The following is a 13,753-nucleotide window of genomic DNA, read 5'->3' as shown; positions in this document are numbered from 1 at the left end:
CCATGGTATGAATCTATTTTATGGATTTAATTACTATCAGTATTTCAAATGTAACAAAAAAAAAACACATAAACATAAATAAAATACAGCTTAGCACTATTGAATGCTTTTATTACACACCTTCAAACTTTAATGTTAACATTTATACTTTAAATTCCTGCCTAATTAATTGTTAATTTATATGTAAAACTTAAAATAATAAAATATAGTTCTGTTAGCACAATTAATAAAAACAAAAAAAATGAAACATCAAAGTTTATTTCATTCCATTCACGTCAAGCATTACTATTTGTTTTATACAGCATTGGAATTTGTTTTACTTTACAATAAAACAAGTATATGGTGGATGACAGCTAAATTTATTAAATTAACATAAATAATAGGCAAACATTTGTGTCTAGTATTCCTTCTCCCAGTTTTCTTTTTCGAGCCTCTCCTTCTTCACCTGATCAACAATGGGTGTGAGGTATAATTTGTCTTCTTCGAACTTGGTCCACTCTTCTTTTGGGAGGACGGTCTTTTGCAAGGAGAGCTGGAGGGCACGTACAATGCGGAAGTTGCGCTCATCAACGATATGCTGTGGGAGGCGGCGCGCAGGGCTTCCTGGACATCTGGGGTCTCATGTAAGCAGTCATCACGCAGTAGACCTGGCAAGCAAATTCCTATATTGAAGACTGAAAACTTGAGCCATATATAAAAAGGAACTAAAAAGTTGGCACAAAATACCATGTCACACTCTTAATAAAATAATGACTTATTTCAAAATTGTTAATTTGTGGCAGTCGTCGGAAAACAATTTTTTATATGCTACCTTATTTTTTTAAGTTGCTATAAAATTGAGCTTATTAAAGATAGGTAATAAATGGAAGCTATAGCATGAAGAAAAAAAACTAAAAGGTCGCAAACAGAAATTGGTTGTTTGACAATTCCCACAAATTGTCAATTTTGGAATGCATCATTATTTTATTGTGTTGTCTCATGAAACTAGAATATTGTTTGATCAATATAAATATTATTTATTTTATTTTTTTGCAAAAATTTTGCACTTATGTGATGGTTGGTTACTCAAACTACTGCGAAATAGCAAAACATCAATGTATAATACTTCACATGTTTTCCATAACATGATTTGCATTTTTTCAATGTGAACATTAGCATATTTTTTGTAAATATATTATTTTTGTATTAATATCTAAGGACGCTGTGACATCTTGTCATACCGACATTTCAAATAAGACGGCAACTTATTACCAATTGGTAATAACTTTTGGAGCAAAAATTTACCCTGATGTCCAGTCTCTAACTAACTGTATAGTTTTATATTTTTGCTTTAAATGAATAAATGACGGTGTTTGTATAGTTTGCAAATTCACATTGCATTGTATACCAGGCAAAGATGGATCTAATTTCATGCAGTGATGTGAAGCAGTTAATGATAAATGAATATATTGTCTTTGTCTTGGTGACTGAAGCTTTAATTCATCTGACCACACCTTTATGACACCTACTGAGAAATAGTAGAAAATTTATAAGTAGACTTTCATGTCCATATTTTTTTTGTTAATGATCAATAATAACTGCATATTCTTAAATGGGTGGGGTCAAACAAATATGTCATATTATTCATATCCCTTACAATGGTGGTTTATTAGATGCATGGAGAACGAATTTACATCCTCCCTTGTCTATTCTAAGGTTTGTATTGCTCTTGACAGCTTTAACTGTAACAGCATTAAGCAACCCAAGTACAGTATAACAGCATAATGACAATCATCAACACATACAATGTAACTTCAACAATTAATATCACATGTTTCTAATTGTTTTACTGGTAATTATAAATACATTAATTTCCTAAATCTTTTTCTTATTTTAATCAGTAAAAACTGACATCAAAATTGTAGAGTACCGTAAACAAATCATATTTTATAAAGATATGCAAGGGAAAAGTAGACTATATTTAGTTGTTTATAGATTTTAACGCCACATAATGGTGCATATAAAACATCGGCTGTTAAGGAATTTGCTTTAAACTTACGACTTATTCACTTTAATTGGATAGTAGTGTGTTTTGAGTTTTGACATCAAGGATAAAGTAATATACAGTAAAGTATAGGAGCTTTTACGAATAACGAAGGAACATACCGTATTTGTTAAATCCAGCTAGATTGTATGCCCATTTGTTTAAACTGCCTGAAAATAAGGTTACATAATATTAGAATATTATGAAAAATAGCATTCAAGTATTGAATATCACATTATTACGATACTTACTACGAACAACGGGGGTAGCCCTGAAAGCCATCATAGCAGTCGCTCTGAAAGCCATTTTATCTATTTATTTCAACAAATTACTCTTCAAAAGGCCTGCAACAGAGACCAATAAACTAGAGAGACGGTTAACTTCATACATTGATTTTAACACGATAAGGAAACCCACACTAGCATGCGTTCCATGTCTATATTATGTTATACAATTAATTCATGAATAGTTGGAACTCTCTTTCTTTCCCGTGTGAAAAACCTGTGACCCTTATTATTCTCACTTGCACGCAGGTTATGTTGAAAATTAAATATGGCCGTAGTACTAGAGACGTAGCCGTATTGAAAATCGATATTTTTCCGAATATACCGATTTTTAAATAATTAGGGATGTGCTTAGGCTGTTTCATACTAATACAAAAAGATCGGTTATCGGTTTTCTACAGTGAGTACACGGCGTAAATGTAGTGTCACGTGTTGACCCATTTAAAATATTGACAAATAAAATAAAACAACTTTTCTTATCTAAATATAAAGATTTATTAGTAATGTTTCCATTACTTTTCACGCCCAATTTACCATAATTTCAGAATCTACCGATAGCCAGCGAAAATATTTTTTTACTTAAAATTGCAGTCCGTATAATTGCATTTTCTGTTCAATAAAATAAAATATAGGTAAACAAAGTTATTGCTGTACTTATGATACGTTTAAAACAAATCAAATAAATTAATGAACAAACAACTAAGGCACTACAGACGCTAAAATTTTAAAAATAATTGATATATAAAGGATAAAAAAACGAAAAGAAGTCAGCTCGAGCCGACAGGACAAAAGGTATATGATATAATCTTAATAAAATAAAAGGAATGCATCACGATCTTCGCCGTCGAAGAATACAATATAGGCCCCTACCTAGCTAACCCACCAGCCTTTCACTAGCTACCTAAGAGATGACTACCCGAAGAAGAAAGGCAGAAAGGAACTCCGGGGCTTATTTTTTGTCATCAATTACCACATTTTTTATAGATGTTGTATACAAAGTAGTCACATAGCTTATATAAGGTGGTGCACGGATTAAAAACATGGACTGGCATAAAGCAAATACATAAATAGTGCACACCGTTCAGCTGCTTACATTTACCAACATAATTTTAATTTTCATCATTACAATTCAATATTATAAAGGCAAATGCAACAACATGATTTTTTGGTTGTCATCCACTTATTAATATTTTGTCATATAAATCAACAATAACATACAAGACACAAAATTGGATTGCATATAAATTTAACAATAACAATTTACATAAAATTAAAAATAATGACAATACAATGACTGCCTAGTGGCACATTTGTAAGAAAAATTACTACAAAGGACAAAAATGTTAGATATTTTATATTGAAAACATGATTTTAAATAAAAAGGTAAAAATAATATTTTTGTACATAGTAAATGAATAGAAATATGAACTATTTTGGAAACATAAACATTTTTATTTTACCGTGTTCAAGCATAATTATGCATATAAGATTTTAACAACGGCTTGCTTAACAGTTAGCAAAATGAAGATAATTGTGAAGACTAGCACTATCATTTTACACAATATAAGGAGACATACTTAAGCTATTCACCATTATACACTATGCATTAGGTATAATAACTAATCTAAAAACACAAAACTAAGAATTTATTTGAATATGATTATTCTCTCACGAAAAGCATTCCATGCATAATTTAACATTTTGCAATATCATATAATGGCACATTTGCTACTAAAAATGCTACAAAATACAAAAAATGTTGGATACATTATAATGAAAATATAATATTAAATTAAAGGTAAAATTACTAATTCTGCACAATGTAAATCAATAAAAATATGAACAATTTGGAAAACATACACATAATACTACTTTTTGTAGAAATGTAATTTACTTGACAATTATCTGGTAGGCTCATTTTAGGTTGTACAAGCATAATTATGTATATAAGATTTTAACAACTATTTGCTTAGCAGTCACCATAATGAAGATTATTTTAAAAACTACTATGATTTTATACAATAAACAGAAAGCATAATAGCTAATTTAAAACCACAAAAATGTGGGTAATACACTTTAAAAAACATCAATTTCATTTGCAAAAATCGTAATAATTGTGGACAAAATACTATGAAGAACTTTAATTAAGTGAGATTAGGAACTACGCCTTCTTTGTGATCTATAACTCAATCCTTTTGTAACTTTCTCACGGATTAGAGTTTCCATTTCTATATCTTTAGGCCTTGAATCAATATTATTCATTCTATTATTAAAATTAATACACCACTGCTTAACTTGCATTCTAACTATGTAGGACCAAAAGCTTTAATAACATCTGTTTTGTGAATATTACAGTTGAACCAAGTAGTGTCAATATATTTTATTAAATTACTTATTAATTCAGAATAAATATAAACACTGCAAAGAAAGGCATCATCTTGTCAATAATGTAAATACTCTGCCAGACCATTTGACTAAAATTATTAGAAGGATAAGATAACCTATCTACATTAGACTCTCTCTGAGATAATAGTGCTTTTGTACAATTATCACAATCTTTGCAGGTCAAATTGGACATCAAAAAACGACAAATTGCACCAGCAATATATGGGTACAGACATATGTTGGAATATATTCTCGTTAGGTATAGAAATTTCTATAAAGTTAGTTTCATTACATTGAAGACTATCAGTGTATGAACCATATTTTTGGTGGCTGACTAAATGTTTAATGTTCCCAACATTTTGTCATCATCATCAGAACAATTAGTGTATAAAGATTTACCGGTAGTAATGTTGTTAATCAACAAGGTTTTAAAAGCCGATACAAAGTGAGTACAATTAGGATTTGTACTAAAATTACCATGTGCCTTTATTTGACCAAAAAGTTTTCTATCGGGATCTTGATTAAGACGTCTAAGACTTAAAAATTTAACACCATCAATTCTCAGCAGATCTGACCACAAATGTTTTATTGTTTTTATATTATGTTCAAAATGCTTCAGTGATAAAGGCTTCCTTTCCCTTTCATTGGAAGCGTCAAAGCGCATTGAAGCTAGCTTTTCACAGCATCATTCCAATGTGCTCGAATTATATGAAAGAGCATGTTTTAACTTATTCCCATAATGACCAAGACCATTTAAACTATCAAAGAAATTATTTATAAAAGAAGAATTTCTGCTGTGAACAAACCATTTCCAATGTCTTTATTTAAACTTATGTAATCATGATCCTTGAAAGATAGCAGAGACTTCATCTGGATTTCTAGTGATGTAGCCACTTGCCGGCTAAAAACTTGGGCTGCAAATTTGACCTGAAATGTTAATAATATAAATAATATATTTGTAAATTAATAAATGAACGATTTTAATCATGGTATGTTTATTTAATCTGTTATGAGCTTAAAGATATTTAATTAAATGGCCCAAAGAAATTTATATTCTGGCCAATACTTTCACAAGAATATGGCAATTTAACATATTATATTAAGGTTTTTATGACAATTGTACATTATGCCAATTTCAAGTTGGGGAAAGTGGTTAATTTAATCACAGAATACGATTTATTGGAAACATGAAAGGAAAAGGATCAGTAATGATGATATGATTTTATTTCCTGATGATAGTACGGTAATATTCTCTGAGAAAACTCAGTCATTACTAGAGGCTAGAGTAAATAAGGCATTAGAGGACATTGTAAATTGGCTTACAGAAAACCATTTATAAATTACTTTAAAAGAAAACATCTTATTTTTTTCAAGAATAGGTCAGCAACTAAATTGCTTTCTATAAATTATCACTTACAGGCAGAAGCCATACGATTTTTAGGGCTCCAGGTGTACTGCAACTTAAAACTGGAAGGAACTTAAGGAAAAATTCTTACATTAACTAGTTTATTTATATACGAAATTTCAATATTTGTAAAAGAAACCTACATATATTATGTACACTAAATATTATAGCAAACGAAATAAAAATGCCACCTAACAATACAGCTCTATTAGATAAGAGCGTTATCTGCATGGGTCCAAGATTATAGTATAATAAATTACAAGTTGTATTGTAAACATAGAAAACATAGATATATTTAAACTTAAATTAAAAACCTTTTAATTGATAAGACATATTATTATATAAGAGAATATTTACAGGAATAATTTTATGTATTATATTCCAAAAAAGTAATATGAAGAATTATAGGTCTATAATGTTTTTTTTGTTATAGCAAAAATTCGTAATTTTCAAAAGTTATTGGGAAAGTAATTTACAGACTAACTGCTCATTACTCATATTTCGAAAAACATAAATTATTCTGTGCTGATCTAAAAGGTTTTCATAAGCACAGTTCTATTCATATGGCATTATTTGACCTGTCATCAACTGTTATGGCAGCTGTCGATAAAATAAATCCAGTCCAGGAGGTTTTTTATAATATTAATTTGTAGGTGATAAACTCCTATGCCTACAGTTGATGCATTATTCTTTGAAGCAGCACAATAAATATGATGCCAGTTAGGCCAATTAGAGTTTGCATAAGGGTCATTTTTAATAATGTCAATATTGAAAAGTATATTAGGAGCAATTATCAAAGTACAATAATCATGCTTAAATAAGGGGAGAATTTCAATCTTTTATTAATCAGTCAAGACTTGTAAACACAACTATGATAGAACAATGTATATTTATTTACCTTCATTTTGTCATATGAAGTTGGATTTATGTGCTTCTCAGTAAGTTTGGTGCTTCTTGCTCTGCCACCAAAACCATCCACTTTATAAAGTCTCTCAATATACTCCCACTTTGCCCTTTGGTTGCCAATGAGTAGGATTTTTGTCTGAAAATTATTGCGAAAACATTTCAATAAATGAGGTACATCATAGATATGGTACAATTGGTTTGGGCCGATTTATAACAGATGTCATTGGTATATTTGTTACTACGTAGGAGTTCAGCATTAGAATCTGATATTAATGACTTAATAGCAGCAATGCTATTCAGTAATGCTACTAGTGGGTTCAATTTCTAATATCAAATCTCGGTTTGTGACTTTATATTCATCTGTATTTCCTAAGTTTACTAAAGGAATCGCATTAGGTGTTAATCTTAGATTCTGTTTTATATGTTCGGGAATAAAATGTTTATGACAAAAACGAATGTTTTCGCTTTTAGTAGGAAGATAATTTTGTAGAAATGGACATAACCTTAACCACTCTTCCCACCTTTTTTTATTTGTGAACGGCACACTATAATATTTAATACCTCGGCCTCGAGTACTGCACCCGGGAACAGAGCACTTATAAACCATTATATTATCAAATAAACCAAACTATACGAAGAAAACAATTACACGTTTAAACTGGTAAACACTAAATGATTGCTTTTATAATATATTGTTTACAAAAACATTCACACACAATAAAGCACTATAATTAGATAATAAATAGATGAAAACCGCCTTCAAATCCAAATAGCGAATTGCAACGGAAAATTCAATTTCAAAGCAGCGGTTAAAGGTTAACCACAATAAAAAATGGCGCTACGCGTCGTTTCAAAATCCGAGATTAGAGACGCTTATTTGCGATCGAATGACAGCTTATACTATAATACACACACTAATAAAGGACGTTGTGTAGAAGGAGACATTTAAGGAACGATTCATTAAATGTATGGAAAAATCGTGAAAAGTGAGATAGCTGCTCATCGCTATTGTGTTACTTTTTTTCGCCGAGTTAAACGGGTCTGGCCTGCAAAATGCTCTAACCAAATTTCAATAGCTTACTAAACGTCAAAACTCATATGTCAATCTATAATTTAGGGTTGCACGCATCTAAGTCATATTCGATTATTATATGATTCAAGTCTACATAAATTTATAAACTAAATTCAATAAGATCTTCAAGCAAAAAGAACTAAAATTGAAAAGATAGTGAATAGGAAGTTTTGTGCCAGACTTATCGGGATTGCAGTTTGAATCCAAAATCTCTAAAACTGATTTCCACGATATGGGATCTACCTATACAAATTATTAATGATGTGCCTTATGATTTCTTATATGAGGCGCTGTGGTTGTTTTCGTGACTTTTCCTAGATAAAAAGTATATTAATTCGGGAAATAAATTATCTATTTGCAACATTTCAACTTATAATATTTTGGTAGTCCAACTATTTAGTTGTTGTAATGTAACTGTTGCGACTTTGAAGTCCTAGTGAAATCGGCACGATGCGACGTCACGGGTTTACAATTTTCCACAACGTAAGTAAGAATAAAAACTGATGTAACAATTTAAAACTTGCAGCATATTACTGCGGGTTAATTTCTTTGAAATATTTTTAGTTAGATAGGGTCTATTATTTATCAACCCAATCATGTTTTTAATCGATAACAATTGTACGCATAATCGACACTATCGTCTATTATTAACACGGACAACCTTGGCTCAACCATTGGGTTCAACTGAGGGGCTCAACCTCAGAACAAGAAGAAGCATAGAAGGAATCTAAATTACCCTCATATACTTATCCTATTTTTTCAAATAGGCCAAATCCGTTGAAAAGTGCGAGACAAATATTATGTTGCTAAGGTCGGCTTGCGTACACTTTAAAATAATCAAATGGTTACCTTTGGTCCTCTTTATGATGCCGAATTAAAAAGCAAATAAAATGTCAAATGTTCCAACTTGCCAATCTCAAAACAATGTCACAAACGCGCCCACACAATTTAGTTACGTTATACTTCAGCGCGTGCTTTTCAAAAGTGGCTACATGTTGAGTAATATTTTTATTGTTAATTTTAATAAATACACAGTGCTGTTTAAGTAAAATATAGCCCTAGGAACAAGCAATGGCCTGCGTTATTGTGGGGTGTAAATCTTATTCTTCTCGTAAAAAAAATGAAACTGAAATCATCAGCATCCATCGGTGAGTAAACAAAAAACCTAATATATTTGCTTATACCCTGTACATAAGTGCAAAAAGTGTTATTAATTATACTTTATTATGCTGTAGTCATATTATAATCTGCTGTTGGCCATTCGATCCAGTTATTATTAAGTAATTTTGTCATTGTTCTGAGCCCAAAACACTTTACTTTGGCAGCTATCAGGGGCTCAGGTAAATTTAATTGGATATAACTCACGTAGTAGGCACATTATTGGATCCGAATTTATTTAAATACATCAATCAGAAACGGATCAGGAAAATATCGGAATGTGAATGAAAAAATATAGAATTATATGGGATACTGAGCGCTTTTGATTTTCGAATCTGAATACTATATCTGAATTCAGGCACCAATGCTTGTCATTGTTCTGAGCACCAAACTAATAATTTATTGACATCTACATTACAAAAAAAGTGTAATGATCACAGTACATAAAGATTATATTATTTTGCAGAAATAATATGATGTACCTATAATTTTTTTTTATGCTCCGAATTGTCCCAATTAAGACCTTTCATACACTACCTATGTGTAAATTACAGTGCTCTATTTTGTTTGTCGTGATTTAAGATATTATTCGAGGGTCATCAGTGACGTAATTGAATTGAAGTACTCACTCATGCTATACTCTCCTTTTACTATACATTTCCACATATATTATAATTCTCTTTGGCTATACATTTCACGCCATCGAGAGAAATGTATATAAGTAAAGAAAAAGATGAATGTGACTTTTCGATTTTGAAATTAACATCTCGAAATTTCAAATTGTTTTTTGTGTTGTAATGTCTGGGACAAATGTACTACCTCCTCTGAATCATTCGTAGCACGAATTGTCACAAGTTGATAATGTTACAATGACATACCTAATTTTTAGAATAAAAACGTAGTTTACATAATAATAATTAAAATAGGTATAGTTTTACATGATGTGACGTATTGAATAAATTAGGATAAACTTTTGTATTATGTCTTATCTTAAAGATGTAAGTAAAGGCAGACGGTAAGTGCCCAGTATTTTCTGATTAGAAGCAATGTCTTATCATAAATGAGAATTAAATACAAATCATGATAAAGCTGCGCGTGGTTCCTTCGTGTTTCTTATCAGCTACTTTGTTTTCTTGTGTCGAAGTGAACTTCGAATACCCTCGCCTTGACCTCCTACTTCCTCGGGCCGCTTATCGTTATCGGAACGAATAAAACGAGACGACTGAATATATTTCGTTTAATTAATCGGTAACCGCGCAGCTAGCTAGTAGCTCTTGTAATTTCTTTTCATTTGTTTGTTGTGAAGTTTGCTAAGTCCACATAAAGTTTTCTCGTGGAAAGTTAAATCAGTGTTTAACTGTTTAAGTGATTTTCACGTTGATCCTGCATCCAAGAGGAGGAATGCCAAGTGACTGTGGTGACTGTTTGGGTATTCGTTATCGAATTAGCACCCTGCACCAAACCTGGAAGTGGCTGCATCAGACCATCGCTCTTCACGAGTATCTCATCTCCCTCTCTGCGGCTGACACTGATGCCTGCGGGGCCACACATTAGTTAACTAATAAGAACTTTCTGAACACTCATTAGACTTATTTAGCGTTAGCAATTAAAGTTAAGTGATTTACGCTTAAAAGAACTGATATCTCAAAGTTCATACAAAAAAGTATCCGTTTGCTATATATAGTTATATTACTAATAAATTTACAACATGGCCCAGGCAATGATGAAGAAGGTTGTCGCCAGCAGTGCTTGTTTAGTGGTAGCTCTTACAAGAAGAGTGAGCTCCAGGAGCCTTGCCACCACTAGTGTGGTCTCGACAAAGAAAAGACCGTGAGCTGCCACCAGAGGGGGAGGTTACAAAATCGGTCTTTATGTCTCAATCTACTGACATTTACACCAATCTGGCTCTTGAGGACTGGATGTACCGCAATATGGATTTCTCTAACCATCATGTCATGATGGTGTGGCGTAATGAGCCTTGCGTTGTGATTGGAAGACATCAGAATCCATGGTTGGAAGCTAATGTTCCCTTGCTATCTGAAAAGGATATTGCTTTAGCTCGCGCAACAGTGGAGGTGGCACTGTCTACCATGACCGTGGCAATTTAAATGTTACTTTCTTCACACCACGTGAGATATGACAGAAAGTACAACTTGGAGCTAATCAAGAGAGCCCTGTTCAGAGAATTTGGTGTCAAATCGGTCATAAACGAACGCCAGGATATTGTTGTCAGAGATAAATATAAGGTAATATTAACTAATGATTGATACTTTATTTTTCAATTTTAATATCAATAAGCATACATTTATTCTTTGTTTGTAATTCTTAGATTCACATGTTTATATTATCTGTAGCACAAAAAAATAAATTCAATGTTTGTCTTTATTGATTAGGTATCTGGGACAGCTGCTAAATTGGGTCGCCTTACTGGCTATCATCATTGCACGCTTCTAGTCAACGCCAACAAGGCACATCTCAGCAAGGCTCTTGCAAAACGGGAGGTAAGTTTAAGACTTATATGTTATCATTTTGTGGAACTGTTCATTGTGAGACATTATAAAATAGGTGTATTATCAAGTATACTATACATGTTATATGTTGAGCCTGTTAATGCTGTTCATTGTGTGATTTAATATGTCTGTACTGCATACAATGTTTTATTTAGATAATGTTTGTATCATAATTATAAATTAGATAAACTTCTGCACAAGTTATCTAGCCTTCATAATTAACAATTATTTAAACTGTAGTTGTTTAACTGCTATATATATTATTAAATATTCACATACCTACTTAACTTTTCTACTTTTCCTGTTTATACTAATGTAGCATTGTCAAGTATTTATCTCTTGGGTGTTTGTGACTTTTTGTTTTAAAACTAATGTATATTCTCCCCCCGTCGATCTTTAAGTTAAGGACATTTAATTTTATTTAGCATGGCATACAGACTAACGCGACTGCCTCGACGCGGTCGGAGGTGGCCAACCTCGCCGAGCTGAACAACCGGCTCTCGGTGGAGAGTCTGCAGACCGCGCTCGGCTACGAGTATCTCCGCACGCCCGCCTTTGCACCTGGAAGATGGTGGTCAGAACCTGATCTCAAAACAACGCGGCTTCCAGTTCGTGAACCCCACAGACGATTGGTTTCCAGGTAAAATGACTCACAGTATGGCCCCATTTCAAATGTGCCTTTGTTTTGCCACAACTGGAAATGAATAATACAATTTCACAGCAGTGATTCAAAACTCGACCCCAACCTCAATTTACGTATTCAAATCCTGATTACTGACCTTCCATTACTTGCATTACTGCAAATGGTCAAGATAATCGCATGATTCATATGATTAACTTTTTGACAGGCCTTGCAGAGTTGCGAAATGAGCTCCAGAGTTGGGACTGGTGTTATGGTAGGACACCGGCTTTCACCGTCAGCCGCTCGTTCCCGGTGCCTGTGGAGTTGCTCGCCCCGTCCAAAGTGTACTCTCTACGCAGGAGCTCGTCATCAGCATGAATGTGGAGAAAGGCCTGATCGACGACGTGACCCTGAACATTCCCCAGGCTTGGTGGAGTCGGGCTTCCACGGCGAGGCGTCAGTCATCACGCATCTCAAAGGAAAGAAGTTCACCTCTGAGGCGCTCAGCGCGTTACAAGAAGCGATGTTGACGCGCCGCGTCGCCGGCGACGTCAAACAACTGGACGATAAGGAACAATTCGTCGCGAAATGTTTCGATCAAGTTGTTAATACTATGTAAGGGTATGTTTTATTGTGCAAGTAATTTAGATACTATATGTGTATATGTTATACTATAGGGATCGTTATTATGGCATTGTAAAATACTTATAAATATACTATTATCACTTGGTCATTAATGTAAGCTTGAAGTCGCCATTTAGGTTGACGTTGATAGTAATTATCTTGTAAATATTCCGCTATTATTACAAAAAATATATATTTTTTATGTTCAACATATAATTTGCTTATTTGTACTTATTCGTTCTCTTCCTGTGTTTACTAACATTCTCAATGGTTTCTAGGGGTATTCCTTGTTATTAATAATTTTCAATCTGCTTTATTATTTTATCTATGTGTTTTAGTTTAGTGTTATATTTATAATGATCTCGGGCATTTAGTGTAACAATATACATAATTACATGGTCATTAACACAATAATTATTCTAATAATGGCTAAATATTCAAACATCTGATAATTGCGTTTAATGTTACGCTAAATGATTGGGATTGTAACACGCGAATCGCACCTTCGTGACGAACGCTACAAGAATGCATCATATCATTTGTTTTAATTAATTAAATTATAATTTTATAATTGAATTAATGTATCCACGTTTTAATACTTAAACAATATTTTACGTAGCTGTGTACTGTAACATTTAGTTTGATTCTGGAGGCGGCGACTTCGTAACACTCGTGAAGAAATGTCAGTTTTGTGATGAAATCGCTGCCTGTGGAAAAAGAGACCATGTATTGTTATAGTTTGTTTTTAAATATTTTACCCTAGA

The 13,753-nt window shown here is 32.5% G+C and overlaps 2 protein-coding genes and 1 pseudogene across 2 annotated transcripts; 1 reads left to right on the top strand and 2 right to left on the bottom strand.

The window, feature by feature from the left end:
- Nucleotides 1-240: 240 nt before the first annotated feature.
- LOC119191691 (cytochrome b-c1 complex subunit 7-like) lies at nt 241-8,131 on the bottom strand. Its single transcript, XM_037445571.1, is given in 5 exon segments — nt 241-592; nt 595-647; nt 2,146-2,193; nt 2,275-2,367; nt 8,050-8,131. Coding segments are annotated over 4 exon segments (351 nt in total). The 5' UTR covers nt 2,330-2,367; nt 8,050-8,131; the 3' UTR covers nt 241-397.
- Nucleotides 5,452-8,043, bottom strand: LOC119191690. Its single transcript, XM_037445570.1, has 3 exons — nt 7,917-8,043; nt 6,996-7,139; nt 5,452-5,619 (listed from the first exon to the last, which is right to left on the bottom strand). Exons 1-3 carry the CDS (start codon nt 8,004-8,006, stop codon nt 5,467-5,469), a joined length of 387 nt encoding a protein of 128 aa, XP_037301467.1. The 5' UTR covers nt 8,007-8,043; the 3' UTR covers nt 5,452-5,466.
- Nucleotides 8,132-10,079: 1,948 nt separating the features above from the next.
- On the top strand, nt 10,080-13,651 carry LOC119191692 (annotated as a pseudogene).
- Nucleotides 13,652-13,753: the final 102 nt, after the last annotated feature.

Source organism: Manduca sexta, unplaced genomic scaffold, assembly GCF_014839805.1.
Source record: "Manduca sexta isolate Smith_Timp_Sample1 unplaced genomic scaffold, JHU_Msex_v1.0 HiC_scaffold_1805, whole genome shotgun sequence".
Classification (NCBI taxonomy): Eukaryota; Metazoa; Arthropoda; class Insecta; order Lepidoptera; family Sphingidae; genus Manduca; species Manduca sexta.
Note: the sequence above shows the minus strand (reverse complement) of the source record. Positions and strands in the feature narration are given on the sequence as shown.

Coding starts and splice junctions, on each gene's coding strand:
- LOC119191690 (XM_037445570.1), bottom strand. CDS start 8,006: ATGAGCAGCTATCTCACTTTTCACGATTTTTCCATACATTTAATGAAT. Junction 7,140..7,916: donor ACACAACGTCCTTTATTAGT/GTGTGTATTATA, acceptor AATAATTTTCAG/ACAAAAATCCTACTCATTGG. Junction 5,620..6,995: donor CTTCATATGACAAAATGAAG/GTAAATAAATAT, acceptor TTAACATTTCAG/GTCAAATTTGCAGCCCAAGT.